Below are 14,735 nucleotides of genomic sequence, written 5' to 3' on the forward strand. Positions count from 1 at the left end.
AGAAGTAATGTTTTACAGTTGACAGGGAAATACATGCATAACATTTCCTAGTTTTCCACACAGCAGTACAACCCCCACTAGGTCCTCTGCCATCCTGTTCCAGGACCTGAACTCTCCCTCCACCACCCACCCCCAGAGTCTATTACTTGGGTGCAATACACCAACTCTAGTCCAAGTTCTGCTTAGCATTTTCTGTTCTGATCTTGTTTTTCAACTTCTGCCTGTGAGTGAGATTAACCCATATTTATCCTTCTGTTTCTGACATATTTCACTTAATATGATTTCTTCAAGCTCCATCCAAGATGGTCTGAAAATGGTGAAATCACCACTTTTAATAGCTGAGTAGTATTCCATTGTGTATATATACCACAACCTTCTCAGCCACTCATCTGTTGTTGAGAAGCCTGGGTTGCTTCCAGGTTTTGGCTATCACAACTTGTGCTGCTATGAACATAGGTATACACAGATCTTTTTGGATGGGTGTGTTTGGTTCCTTAGGATAGGAGAGGAATTGCTGGGTCATAGGGTAGGTCCATTTCTAGCCTTCTGAGAGTTTTCCAAACTGCTCTTCATAGGGGTTGGACCAATTGACATTCCTACCAGCAGTGCAGGAGGGTTCCTTTGACCCCACAACCTCTCCAGCATTTGCTGCTGTTACCTTTTCTGATGTATGACATTCTCACAGGAGTGAGGTGGTCTCGTAGATATTTTTCTGGGCTTGAGAAATAGCACATTTGCTATAGCTTGGTTGCTCCCAAACCTGGACTGGCCCAGCTCCTGCTGGTCTCCCCAGCATGTGGATTCTGGATTGGAACCCCCCACTTCTGTGAGGGTGAAGGATGCAGGGCTGGCTGGAACTCAAGTCCAGCTAGGAGGCTAAATGCCACACATACCCTTTCCTGCCATCTGCCCACTGCAGCGTGTCCTGGCCTGTGTCCTGGCCACTCTTCTCCTGTATTCCCTGGTGCCTTGAGGCTGTTGGGAAAGTGAGCTGATTCTGAAGATGACTCTGGCTTTGTCTTCACCCTCATGGAAGTCCCTCTTTCTGTCTCACTTCAAAGAGGGAGTTGGAATGTGGAGCCAGAGTTGGGACTTAATGGCCAGGGCCAGCCCAGCTCCTGGCTGCAGGCATTGTGGTTACCCTGAACCTCCCAGCACATCTGAGCTCCTCCCTAACAGTGATGCACAAGTCCTCATAGAGGAATTCAGGGGGTCTCCTTAGGCCACCCTTAGGAATGGCAGCACAGTCCTAAGAAAGCCCTTGAAGGGCAGTGCAGCCCTGAAGTTTGTTATGACTTTTCTTATTTTTCCCAGAGCACTGCTTAGCTCTGGTTTATGTTGGTACAGGGGATAAAACCTGGAACTTGAGAGCCTCAAGCATGAAAATCTTTTTTTGCATAACCATTATGCCCTAGCCCTGGGAAGGGCATTGTGAAGAGTCCTATGGACCTCCTTGACCCAGTTCCTATCTGGGCATCTTCACTGCTAACCTCATCACAGATGTGCCTCTCTGGGTTCCCCTTCTCTGTCCTCACCAGGGAAGGATCTGCCTGTGGCTCCAGGTCCCAAATGCCAGGGCACATCCTTCTATAGCTGCTTCACTTGGTATTCTCCTCAGCCCACTTTCTGCCTTCTGATTTTACAGGCTCCTGGCCCTTTCTCCATTCTTCAATCTATCCCATCATTTCTCCATTTGAATTGTAATAGCTCTCAAAGGCCTGCTGTGAATCAAATCACATGCTAGACCTTCAAGGCATAAAAATGAAGAAGACACAGTCCAGTTATCAGTCCCAAGGTCTCCTGCCTACAATGACTCCCTTAGTGCACTGGCAAATCCTTTCATTCATCTTTTATTGGTTCTTTATTGCTGTCCCAAGAGCCCTTGCAAACTACTTTCATCTTCCCCCTCCCCTTTGTAAAGCCAGGGACTCATATAGGCGTGGTTTCATCACTTCTGGCCAATGTTATTTTTTCATTCAAAGAGAAAGACACCACTGTATCAGAGCTTCCTCTAATGCTGTGACACTCCCATGTGGTACTGGGGTTTACCTGGGCTACTCATATGATAGGATATAGACCCTATTCGGTGAACTGTCTCTCAGGCCCTGGAAACTGTATCTTTCTTTCTCAACCTCAGCTTGAGGCCAGACCTAGGCTGTGTCCCAGCTCTGAAATCAACCCTGTAGTACCCAGAACTGTCCCTGGGTCACCTGGAAGTTTCTGGGGAGGATAGAACATAAGGCCACCATCAGAAGTCACTTGTTCCTGGCCCTTCATCTTGGAGGGCTGGTAAATAGGCCTCCTTCCAAATCAAACAAGCGTGCCTTTGGCCTGGTCCACAAGCCTGGGTATCAGAGAAGGAGTGTTTCCTGAGTCTAGCCTCACTGATTAGACAGTATCCGGACTTCCTGTGGGAGAGGCCCAGCCTTCTTGCCAGCTGTGACTTTGTACTCAGCTCTGTGATATTTGACAGTGTATCGCAGCAGGAGATGTGCCACCTTTGATGTTGTAAAGCTCAGACTTAACGTGTGACCATCTGTGCCGGAGAACTTGCAGCTAGAACATAGCCTGAGTCAGCACAGGCTTCTGTAACCTTCCTGGGGAGACTTATGCTGTCGTCCAGCTCTAGTGTGTGTTCCCATCTTTGCTTCCCCACTCCTGGAAGTGAAGGTGGAAAACTGAGTCTTAGGCCTGGCTGAGAAGGACCATCCCAAAAGAGAAAAAAAAAAAGTCATGAAAAGACAGTGGAGTGTGGCTTGTGACTTGGGCTGATGGAAGAGGAGAAAGTTGTCATTCATGGCAGGATGTGTTCTCTTCTAGAGAACACGGAAAGTCAGAATTCTCAGGCCAGGTTCTCTGGCTGAGAGATTTGTTGAAGTGACCTTGACAGTGTCATCAGGGAAAGATCTGAAAGGAGAAAAAGACTACGTTTCAATATCATTTTAAGTACCTGGTTGGGAAAGAGGGATTTTCTTCATAAAAGTTAATTCACACATTTTAAAGTCTCTTTTATGAGATTATTAATTAGGCTAGGCTTGGTATTTAAAAAATCAGAAAATTCATCACCCATAACTAGGAGAATGTACAGGAAGGTTGTTAATTTCTGTGTTTCCCAATAAGCCTCATTGACTTCTGGAAAGATTGAGTCTCTACCCTGGACGATCTGCATGAGGGGCTTACCTCACAGCTGAAATGATTTCGAAGGGAGGGAGAAGCCTTGCCCTTCTAGCTGTGGGTCTCTAGATGAACATAGAAGAATGGAATAAGACTGCACAGGCCCACATTTAGACAATTGCGCACACCAATGTGGCTGGGTTGTGAGCATGGGGCATGTGGGGGGGGTGGATTTAATCAGAGAAGCTTCTGGTAACTCCATAATTGACCAAAATACCTGCATTCAGAGAGAGGTTTTCTGCAGTTCAGTACATGCCACCAGCATTGTCCTGTGAATTTGTATGGCCAGCTGAGGCCCTGGGTGAAGGCAAATATTTGGGGTCTCCATGTACCCCAACAGAGGGCTCTTGTGTCTGAACCCCGAGTCATTCTGGTGGCTACATCACTGGATGTAAAGCCTATGGCCTGGGGGCAGGGCAGTGGTGCAGCTGGTTAAGCACACATATCATCATGCTCAAAGACCCAGGTTTGAGCTCCTCTCCCCACCTGCAGTGGGAACACTTCATAAACCATGAAGCAGGTCTGCACGTGTCTATTTTTCTCTCTCCTTCTCTATCTTCCCTCCCCTCTCAATTTCTCTCTGTCTTGTCAAATACAAATAGAAAAAATTAAAAAGGGGGAAATGGCTGCCAGGAGCAGTGGATTTGTAGTGCAGGCTCCGAGCCCAGTGATAACCCTGGTGGCAAAAAAAAAAAAATTAAAAATGAATAAAAACTATGGCCTTAGAGATGGTCTGCCAGCCAGATTTAGAAGTGAGATTGTGATCCAAGCACTACTCTTTGGAACTTTAGCCTGTGGAATCTGAGGTGGTCTGAGATGAAAGGAACCTTCATTCTTAAAGAACAATAGATAACTCAGCATAAATTTGAAAGGTCTGGGACCAATTTGTAAGGGACCTATATATCTTGGTAGTCATCCATGTTTTGTGGACTAGTTATAGATGTTTAGTCCTCTGTAAAGTAGTAATTCAAGTTGAAAAATAAAATAAAAATATATTTAGTTTAAAAAAACTCAGAATTAATTGAAAACACTGAAAGGAGAAATTCATGGAATATAGGGAGATATTTATGACACATTCTTCCTCTACCAACAGTGATTTATTCAGGAATACTTCATGGTTATGCCAAACAGATGGTGGCTATATTCAATATAGTATGTAGAGTATGTGCTGGATGCCCAAATGCTGTAATCTCTGGCTCCTGTAAATGAAAAGACTGCCCTAGACATTTGTGATATGTCACTTGAAAGGTGTAGTGTATCTAAATATTTGATTTTTGTTTTTCTGTGATATTCAATGACATTTTGAGCAGCCAGCAAAAGATCATGACTAAGCAAAGTGGCAGTGTATATGACACAGGAAAGAGTGTTACTAAGAGAGAGAAACATTTCTTTTTTAATCCATACAGTTAACGTGTTATTTCCACTAGAAGCATGTGGTTAGTCTATACAAAGCAGTTAGAATGTGGTTTTCTTCTAAGAACTACAAAACTCTCAGCACAAAGACTATATTCAGCCTTTCAAACTAAGAATCTTCATCAATCTTGAATTTGACTTATCAGACGAAGCTTGTGTTCCTAGGATAATGTATGAATTCTTAAGATGTACTGCTTTTATGAGAAAGAGTAATACCAGAGTATGATTCCGGCATGTGCTGTGCTGGGGATCAAACCCGGAGCCGCAAGCTTGCAAGCCCTGTATTTTATCCATTAAACTGCCTCCCTGGTCACAAATCATGCCTTTTTGTAAATTAATTTTTTATTTGACAGGACAGAAAGTAGTCAAGAGGGGAAGGAAGATAGGGAGAGAAGATAGAGAAACCTGCAACATTGTTTCACCATTTATAAAGCTTTCCCCCTGCAGGTAGGGACCAGGTGCTTGGTCCCAGTGTACGGTAATTAATGTGCACCTGGCCCTGTGGCTTGTCTTCTTCTTAGAAAGCTCAGTGCTACCAGGAGTTTATTCTTTCTTCAAGTCTTTTTCTTAGAGTGTTCACTTTAGAAAACTTGCTATTATAAATCTTTCCTCTATTTCCCTAAAAATATAAATGTTCTACCACGAGGACATGTCTCCTCAAGGATCTGGGAATCATCTCTTGGATGAAAACACCAGGAACGTAGCTCTCCTGTCTCTCGGTTACTGTGGAAGGTTGGAGCTTAATTTTATTAGGTAATTTGTACAGCAGCTTCCTATCCTAGATATATGAGTGTTTATTTCTCCTCCAAATAAGTGCAATTAGCAGATCCAGATGGGACAATAGCACTGACTGACTCCCTCCTCCCCCAGACCCATTCAATAGTTTCATATTAGCACATCTCTGAATTTAAAACTGCCTTAGTGGGGGTATAACTGATTTCTCATCTGTAGTCTTTCTAACCTACTAGAGTAATCTAAATAAAAGATCCAGTTCAGAGGCAGGACCCTGACACACCAGTGACAGCTGCCCCTCCCCATTAAAGTGCAGGCAATAGTTTCCTTGCACTGGCGGAGAAGGAGTGGAAGTAGAGGGCAAGAGAGCTTTGCAACCCTTGCCATGCTGAAGTGGGTTCTGAATTGGTGATGCCACCTGGATCAGCTGATCTGTGAGAGATTATAGCCCTCTTGTGAGTTTTGATCCTTTCTATGCCTCTGTGCCATTCTCTCTACCATAAGCACCACCTGGCACAGAAGCCAGGGAGACCCATGTCCTGCTCTTGAGTTCTTGCTTTATTCATCTGAGTACAGTCATGCATTACTTCACCAGGGGATGCAGTCTGGAAAATTGGTGACATTGGTGATTGCACTGTTGTGCCAGCAGAGAATATGGTGTAGTTACACAAGCCTTGATGGCGGAACCTGTGTAACACCTGGGCTCTCACATGCCTTTAAGGAAAATCCATTATGCAGCACACGGTTGTACTAGGAACATTTTTGAATGCAGGCACCCTGCACGTAATTATATACTTAGAGAACCACTGCTTCCCCTTTGGGCTGTTTCTGCTTCAGTAGACATCCTAGGCAGCTTGCATTTTCAATTTCCTGTCCCTCCTTTTACAGATCATCCTGTGATGATATCCCAGGCATTATGGCTCTTGAGCATAAAAAGTATTCTGATTGAGTGGCCCTGCTTGGCTTTCTGTCTACATTGAGCCACACGGTCTGTGGTCTGTCTGGAAGGATGTTCTGTCCTCCTCTCTCTGAGCCCAGCAATTTGGGAGTCAGTCACTCTGGCACAGACCAAGGAAGATTTGCGGGTGGAGGAAGGTGCAGGTCCCAGCTGAGGCTGTTTAAGGAGCAAATGGCCTCTCTTGAGCACCCCAGCTGTCCTCAGAATAGAAACCCTCTGGCCTTCTTGTGCAGCCCATCTCTTCACTCTGTCATGACTAGTTCTGACTGTGGTAGACTAAGTATGTGAGGAAGCAGTGGGTTTTCTCAATATCCGGACTGTATCCTACCCTGAATTCTAGAAGAGACTCCAGGAAAGGCATCTCCATCCCCTGCCTCACTAAAATCTTTTTTTTTTTTTTTTTTTTTTTTTTTTGGACTCCAGGATTATCGCTGGGGCTTAGTGCTGGCACTACAAATTCACTGCTCCTGGTGGCCTTTTTTTTTTCTCTTCATTTTATTGGATAGGACAGTGAGAAAATGATAGAGGTGGGAGAAATAGAGAAGGAAAGTGAAAGATAGACACATGCAGACCTGCTTTGCCTCTTGTGAAGTGCCCCCCCACAGGTGGGGAGCCAGGGCTTGAACCTGGATCCTTGTGTGGGTCCTTGCATTTAGTAATATGTGCACCTAACCCAGCTGCACTATCACCCAGCTCGTCCCAGCCTCACTATAATTCCCTGGGAAGTCCCTTTGTTGTTCTGAGTCCCAGTGAGGGGGTGCTGGGAGAGGCACCAAGGAAGCAGAGGCCACGGTGGTCTGGAGAGATCTTGCAGAAGCCTGGCCACACATTCCCACAGCTGGTCCTGTGGGTAGGGGGGACAGTACAAAGGGTCCAGCAGCACTGGAAGTGGGACGGGTGGAGCAGTCTCCTTCACCTTGGCCTTGCCCCTCCCACTGCTACTGAGAGGATCAGTCTTGGCATGCTGGGGGCATGAGGGTGTCAGGGGAAAGTCTGCTTGGTAGCAGTTTAGCTGGTTTGCAACCTGGTCACATTTGGAGAAAATGTGACGACATGCACAGACAATCGACACCCTGCTCCCATGGCTGCTGGCTTTTGCAGATAGAGACGCCAGCATCTCACTTTGCTCTGGAAGCTCATATGTGCCAAGGTTGTTATCACCAAGCAGGCGCCAGAACTCTGTGCCACCATGCACAGTCCACGTATGGCAACGCTCAGACAGTTGAGCCTGTGTGTTGCGGTGGTTGAATGTTGAAAGGGAATACTTCTGCACTCGCCTCCATCAAGCTCTCCATGCCCTTTGTGCTATGTGACACCTCAAGGAAGGTGTCTCCAGAGTCCAGCTTCCCAAGAGCAGAGAAGCAACTTAGAACTGGAAAGTGGATCCCTGTGACCTGCCCTGGGTTCAGTCTCTGATTTTCTCTCCACCGTGCCCCCACATTGGACTACCAAATCCCACACTCTGATCTGTGGGCAGGGAGATCTCTGTGCGAGACTAGAGGATATGGGTCTGTTCCAGCCTAGGAACTGTAGCATTTGCCATAAGTCTCTCCATTGTGGAGGAATTCCACTGCATGTACAGACCACAAATTATTTTCCTTTGCTTCTCTAGGTCTTTTACTTTCTAAACTATCACATGTCAAAAGCCTTTTTGTGAGTCGCCTGTGAGTGATGCTAAATGATTACTCTTCCAATCCATTGAGATTTAGAATTGCTGGTGATAGAGCAATTCTGCTAATCCTTTATTTGAAAACAACAGGAATGTCTCTTTCTTTAGAAAAATATTTATTTCATATGAAATATGTAGAGCTTCAGGGGAGAGGGAGAGAGAGAACAGTCAGAGCACCATCTGCTTTTGGAGTTCACTGGATTTTTTTTTCTTTATTGGGGGATCAATTAATTGTGGTTTATAGTCAACAGTAAAATATAGCAGTTTGTACATGTCTAAAATTTCTCAGTTTTCCACATAACAATTCAAACCCCTCTAGGTAGAGCCCATCTCCAGTAGGGAAAGATAGCGACAGATTGGGGCCATGGCTCTACCTGTCAACACCCATGTCTGCTGAGAAGCAATTACAGAAGTCAGACCTTTGGCCCACTAGATTTTTTTAAAACCTTGTTTTCTACTCATCTTACTTTTTGATATTTGGGAGTGCATGAGCTACAAAGGGAAATTTCTTTTGGAACTATCATTTCATCAAATGTAAATTTTTATTTCATTTTTAATACATCTATTCTATATGATTTAAGGGAAAAAAAAGAATGGATTCCCCAGGGTTGGGAAGATAACAATAGTTATACAAGAAGGCTTTCATGCCTGAGACAGCAAAGGTCCAGGTTCAATCCTCAGCACCACCATAAGCCAGAGCTGAACAGTGCATTGAGACCCTGAGCCTGAGCCTAGCATTTTTGAAAGCCTGAAACAGCTCAAGGCACACATCCAAGAGGCTGGGGTGGACAGAGCTATGGAACAGCCAGGTAGAACTGAGTTTATTTTCAAGGACACATCACCTCATTTCCAATTCCAGGCAGATTTAGAAATTCCATTTGGGATATGGCTAAGCACATGTATCACCATGCTCAAGGATGGAGGCTTGAGCACCGGTCCCCACTTACAGTGGGCTGCTTCACAAATGATGAAGCAGGTCTGCAAGTATCTATCTCTCCCTCTCTATCTCCCTTCCTCTCTCAATTCATCTCTGTCTTGTCAAATAAATTAGAAAAAAAAAAAGACCATTGGGAGCAGTGGGTCCGTAGTGCTGGCACCAAGCCCCAGTGATAACCCTGGTGGCAAAATAGAGAGAAAGGAAGAAAAGAAGAAAGGAAGGAAGGAAGGAAGGAAGGAAGGAAGGAAGGAAGGAAGGAAGGAAGGAAAAAGAAAGCAGAAATTTCTGTTTGGGTGCACAATTCACAGAATTTTCAAACCAGAAGGGCTTTGCCAGATCCTCTATCTCCACCCGGAGTGGGAAGACCACATCCAGGACCCGAGGAGTTGGTCAGAGTGTGGGCCGCTCTACTCTGATCACCTGGGAACCCCCTTCCTGCATGCACAGCACAGGGAGGGCTGAGAGAATTCAGCTCAGTCCCAGAGACACTGTCACAACTGATAGGGTTGCCTGCTAGCTGTGTGATTTGGCCACAGTCCTCCATGTCCTTGGTGGCAGAGCATCCTCTCACAAAGCCCCCACCTCCGAGGGATACGGTGAGGAGGAAATGAGCCGAAGAGCACAGTGCTGGTGCATCCACAGCTGCATGACAGCTAGGCCCATGATGACACCAGCTTGAGGCTGTGGAGGATGGTGAACAGAACATGAGGCTTGGAGCCAGGAGGTGGGAGACTGAGTCCTATCTCTGCCCTTTGTCAATGGGATAAAGCAGATTCTGAGTCCCAGAATGTATCTATCTTCATAGTTATAAAACTGGGGTGTCAGTGGCATTTTCATTCCTCTGAGGGTGGTTGTGAAAGCCCAGGGTATTGATGGGAAATAGTCTTTCCCCCACAGATGAGGCTAACTCTGCTTTTTACCCCCCCCCCCCAGGCACACATTCTGGCAGTTCCGCCAAGAGAATCCAAAAACCCGGGTTGGGGGCCCTCCTCCTGAGGGACTCCCGGGTTTCAACAGTGGGGTGATGCTGTTGAACCTGGAGGCCATGCGTCAGTCGCCATTGTATGGCCGCCTGCTGGAGCCAACGCAAGTGCAGCAGCTGGCCAACAAGTACCACTTCCGGGGCCACCTGGGGGACCAGGACTTCTTCACTATGATTGGCATGGAGCACCCCGAGCTCTTCCACGTGCTGGACTGTACCTGGAACCGGCAGCTCTGCACCTGGTGGAGGGACCATGGCTACAGTGATGTTTTTGAGGCCTACTTCCGGTGTGAGGGCCACATCAAGATCTACCATGGAAACTGTAACACCCCCATCCCAGAGGGCTAGGTGTGCTTCTGAAGGATTCTGAATTTGAAGGCAGGAAAGGGGGGCTTCTTGGAAACACCACAGGTGTCTAAACTCCCCCAAACAACACATTGTGGGGGAACATCCTTTGATCAGGTGCTGTGGCTTTCTCACCCTGGATCACTATCCAGAGGCCACCCACGGAGGCCTCCTCACTGCTGGTGTTTGGTACCTTTGTCCTCCAGATGCTTCATGAAGGGCAACTGCACAGACCTTTGCCAGGGAGCTAAGAGGCAAGCATTTGAAGAGAAGAAAGAAAACCTGCCTCTTGTCTTCAGCCCCCAAAGAACACAAACTCTTTTACGAATCAGCCTTTCTTGGACCAAAAATTAATTTGACAGGCTTACCGTTATTTTGTGAGAAGGAACAAATTGTACTGCTGTAGTTCCTGGTGAGCTCAAAATGAGTGAGCCAGTGCGTTAGCAACTCGCCCAGAGTTTAAGCATCCAATCCAGTGCCAGCCTTCCAAGGGCAGACCCCAGGAAGCTGAGCGTTTATTTCTCCAATGCTCTTGATGGAGGGAGGGGGTTGGGGAGAAATTGTGACTTCTTTGGGAAGGGCCTTCAGGCCCTGCTGGGACCACATAAGAAAGCAGATCTCATTATTTTAGCCTTCAGGGCTTTTATCATCCATTCACATCCCATAACCTGATTATCCCTATTTCATCCAAGCCAGCCCCATGTAACCAGACTGTGCCCAGAACTGAAATCCACCATCAAAGGATAGAGATTGGCTGCCCTACAGCACTTACCCAGCCATCCACAAGTATAACCGGGTTACTGGGTTTGCTCCTAAGCTTATAAACTTTCTGCTCTCTTTGTTTAGAAACTCATCCTGCTGACTTTCTTATTGTACCCTATCAATTTTGTATTTTTTTTTTGTATTATTGTACCAGCCTAGAAGAAGCCAGAGTGTTATTTTTTAAATTTCTGATGAGTGTTATTTTTTAAGGTTCTCCTGTAAGCTCACTGCTTCCCACAAAGTCCTGGTGATTTGCCATGGGTAGTCTAGTGAGGTCCTTGGTGAGAGAAGTGTTGGTGGATTTTTTTTTTTTTAATTTCATTTTATTTCTATTTCATTTACTCTCTATCTCTTTTTTTAAATGATTATTTCTTTACATTCATGAGTGAGAATAGCTAAGAAATCATCTTTGAGAACACACTGGTTCATGTTTTTTGCTCTCCGACCAGTTTGCTGCTACAGGAAGGTTGTGTGAAGAGTAGAGTCAGTCTCCTAGAGGATCCTCATTCACATGGTGAGTTCACAGTGGCTGGAATCTGAGGGCCCAGGGTCAACAGCTGCATTGTAGTGGTGCTGTCTTGGTTTCAGAATAGACAATCATTTCATTCTAGCTATTGCAGGCCCCACCTGTTTGCAGGAGCAAAAACAGCCCCATCCTCTCTCCTTTTCCCCTGCCCCAACCTGTCTATTTTCACTATGCCCTACCTAAGAAGTGGGGCTTATTTCTCCAAATCTCTGGTCTAACAAAACTGCTATAGTCTCTTAGGTACCTGACTTCCTGTTTATAGCTACCAGTTTCTGAATGCCTGCTGTGTGCTAAGCATTTTATGGGGGATTTATATATGCTGTTGACAGTACTCATGAACATTATTCATAGTCTAACATTTTCTTGTGAGAAAATAAGAAGTGATCTGGACAGAAAGACATTTTTGTTGTTGTTGTTGTTGTTGTCTCCAGGGTTATCACTGGGGCTTGGTGTCTGCACTATGAATCCACTGCTCCTGTGGCCAATTTTTCAATTTTTTTTTCTTTTGGATAGGACAGAGAGGAATTGAGGGGGGAGAGGAAGAGAGAGAGAAAGATAGACACCTGCAGACCTGCTTTCCCACTTGTGAAGCAACACCCCTGCAGGTGGGGAGCCCAGGCTCAAACCAGGATCCTTGAGCAGGTCCTTATGCTTCGTATTATGTGCACTTAACCCGCTGCACCACCTCCCAGCCCTCCAGAAAGTTATTGTTTATCATAGCAGTTTTTATAATAGAAAATATTTGGGAGCAAGTTAGATAAATAATGTATGTCGCATCATAAGGGAAAACTTTAGGCACTTGGATCATATTTTTGAAGGCTATATAATTCTTGGGAAATGCTTATACTATGCCAGTAAAATAAGAATGAAAAATACAGATTATATATAGGCTCACCATACATTTTTAAAAATATATATGTGTATATGTTTATATATATATGTGTGTGTGTATATATATATATATATATATATATATATATATATATATATATAGTGAGCCAATTCAGCTATATTTCACTAGTTCAAACTCCTAGGAAAAAAAATCATACATCTCAAATGCTTAAAAAAGAAAAACAACTCAATTACTTTAATGGGGGAAAAGTAGGTAAAACTCTAGAAAATAATAGATACATTATGGGGCCGGGCAGTGGCACACCTGGTTGAGTACATATGTTACAATGCACAAGGACCCAGGTTTGCACAGTCCTGGGGAGCTTGGCAGCCCACTGTCTGTCCTTCTCTTGAAAGGTGACTAAAGCACAAGGTGGCAGACTGTTTCATTAGACATAGAATCCTTATCAATTTGAAGGTGATTCCTGGGGCCAGGGAGGTGGCTCAGTGGGTAGAGAGCAGTGCTGCATATAATGGAACTCTGGTCATGCTCTCTCAATAAATATATAATTATTTTGTAAAGATGATTCTGTGGTAATTTTGTTATTTATTTTTCATGTCACATGAGAGAGAGAGAAAGTGCAATCCCCTGGGCATTACTGTAACATTGCTGCTCTGAGATGACGTTCTCCTATAGAAAGACAGAGGGGGGAGTCGGGCGGTAGTACAGCGGGTTAAGCACATGTGGTGCTAAGTGCAAGGACCAGAGGAAGGATCCTGGTTTGAGCCCCTGGCTCCCACCTGCAGGGGAGTCACTTCACAGGCGGTGAAGCAGGTATGCAGGTGTCTATCTTTATCTCCCCGTTTCTGACTTCCCCTCCTCTATCCATTTCTCTCTGTCCTATCCAACAACAATGACAACAATAACAACAACAATAAAACAACAAGGGCAACAAAAGGGGGGAAAAGAATTACAAAAAAAAAAGGCAGAGGGGGAGTGAGAAAGATGCCCAGTATGGACTGACCTGCCAACACCCATGTTCAGTAGAGAAGCAATTATAGAAGCCAGAACTCCTACCTTCTTTACCTCAAAAACAACCTTGATCCATACTCCTAGCAGGGGAAAAGTGATAGGATGAACATAAAGAGGGCTCTGACCTCCAGCTCCATCAGCACCCAGAGAGAGAGACGGAAAAGGAGTGGGACATACAGAGGCAGTAATGTGGTCATGAGTGATTTGGAGGGGAAGATAGGATTGAATCAGGGGAGAAAAGGGAGCAATTATGTATAAATGTAAAAAGATAGTTGTGGGGAGTCGGGCTGTAGCGCAGCGGGTTAAGCGCAGGTGGCGCAAAGCACAAGGGCCGGCATAAGGATCCCGGTTCGAACCCCGGCTCCCCACCTGCAGGGGAGTCGCTTCACTGGCGGTGAAGCAGGTCTGCAGGTGTCTATCTTTCTCTCCTCCTCTCTGTCTTCCCCTCCTCTCTCCATTTCTCTATGTCCTATCCAACAACAACAACAATAATAATAACTACAACAATAAAACAACAAGGGCAACAAAAGGGAAAAAATTAATAAAATAAATATAAAAAAAAAAAAGATAGTTGTGGAGATGATGGTTGTCTCATGTCTACAACCTTAGGGGAACTGTAGTGGATTGCAGTGGGGAGACTGAGGATTCAGAACTCTGGTGATGGGAATGGAGTGGATTTAAACCTCTATTGACATATAATTTTGTAAAATAAAAAATTTAAAAAAGAAAGATACCCAGCACTAAAATTTCATGGTCATGACAAAGCAGGCACACTGTACAGGTGAACTCTTTTGCTGGTCCTTGTGTTCCTGGTTTTTTGTTTGTTGGTTGGTTTTAAATTGTTGAAATAACATCTCATTATCACATCATTGCAGTTGTGTTTCAGTGAAAACCAGCATGTGTATATACCATGCTAAATCCACCCCTCAAAGTCTACTTCTGTTCTTCACCACACAACTGACCCATTTTACTTGACTCATAACCACCCCTATTCTCATCCCTTCTGCTAATCACTACTATGTTCTTTACCATCTCAAAGTGTATTTTTGTTTTATTCCATTTACTTGCCTGTTCGTTTATCTCCCACATGCAAGTGAAATCTCAGGGTGTTTGTCTTTCTCCATCTGACTTATCTCTCTAAGATTTACTCTTTCTCAACATGGAGTGGGGCCAGGTGGGGATACAGAGGGACCAAAGGTTTGGGAGAAAGTAACACTGCTTAGGGCTCTGGCTCAGAACTCAACATTCAGAGCTCAGAACAGTATGGCAGCCATTAGGGTCAAGCCCTCCAACCCCAGGCAGACTCTGGGCTGCTCAGGAAGGGGTGTCATGATCTGATTAGAATTGGGGGGGGGTCTGGGGCTAAGTGAAAT

The 14,735-nt window shown here is 45.1% G+C and overlaps 1 protein-coding gene across 1 annotated transcript in view; it reads left to right on the forward strand.

Annotated features, from left to right (window-relative positions):
• The window catches only part of XXYLT1 (xyloside xylosyltransferase 1), a 195,687-nt gene extending 181,757 nt beyond the window's left edge, over positions 1 to 13,930 (forward strand). The window contains exon 4 of the mRNA XM_007517449.3: positions 9,817 to 13,930. Coding sequence (XP_007517511.1) covers positions 9,817 to 10,213 — 397 coding nt within the window. The 3' untranslated portion in view covers positions 10,214 to 13,930. The remainder of the gene's footprint in view (positions 1 to 9,816) is intronic.
• Positions 13,931 to 14,735: the final 805 nt, after the last annotated feature.

This window comes from Erinaceus europaeus, chromosome 9 (assembly GCF_950295315.1).
Source record: "Erinaceus europaeus chromosome 9, mEriEur2.1, whole genome shotgun sequence".
Classification (NCBI taxonomy): domain Eukaryota; kingdom Metazoa; phylum Chordata; class Mammalia; order Eulipotyphla; family Erinaceidae; genus Erinaceus; species Erinaceus europaeus.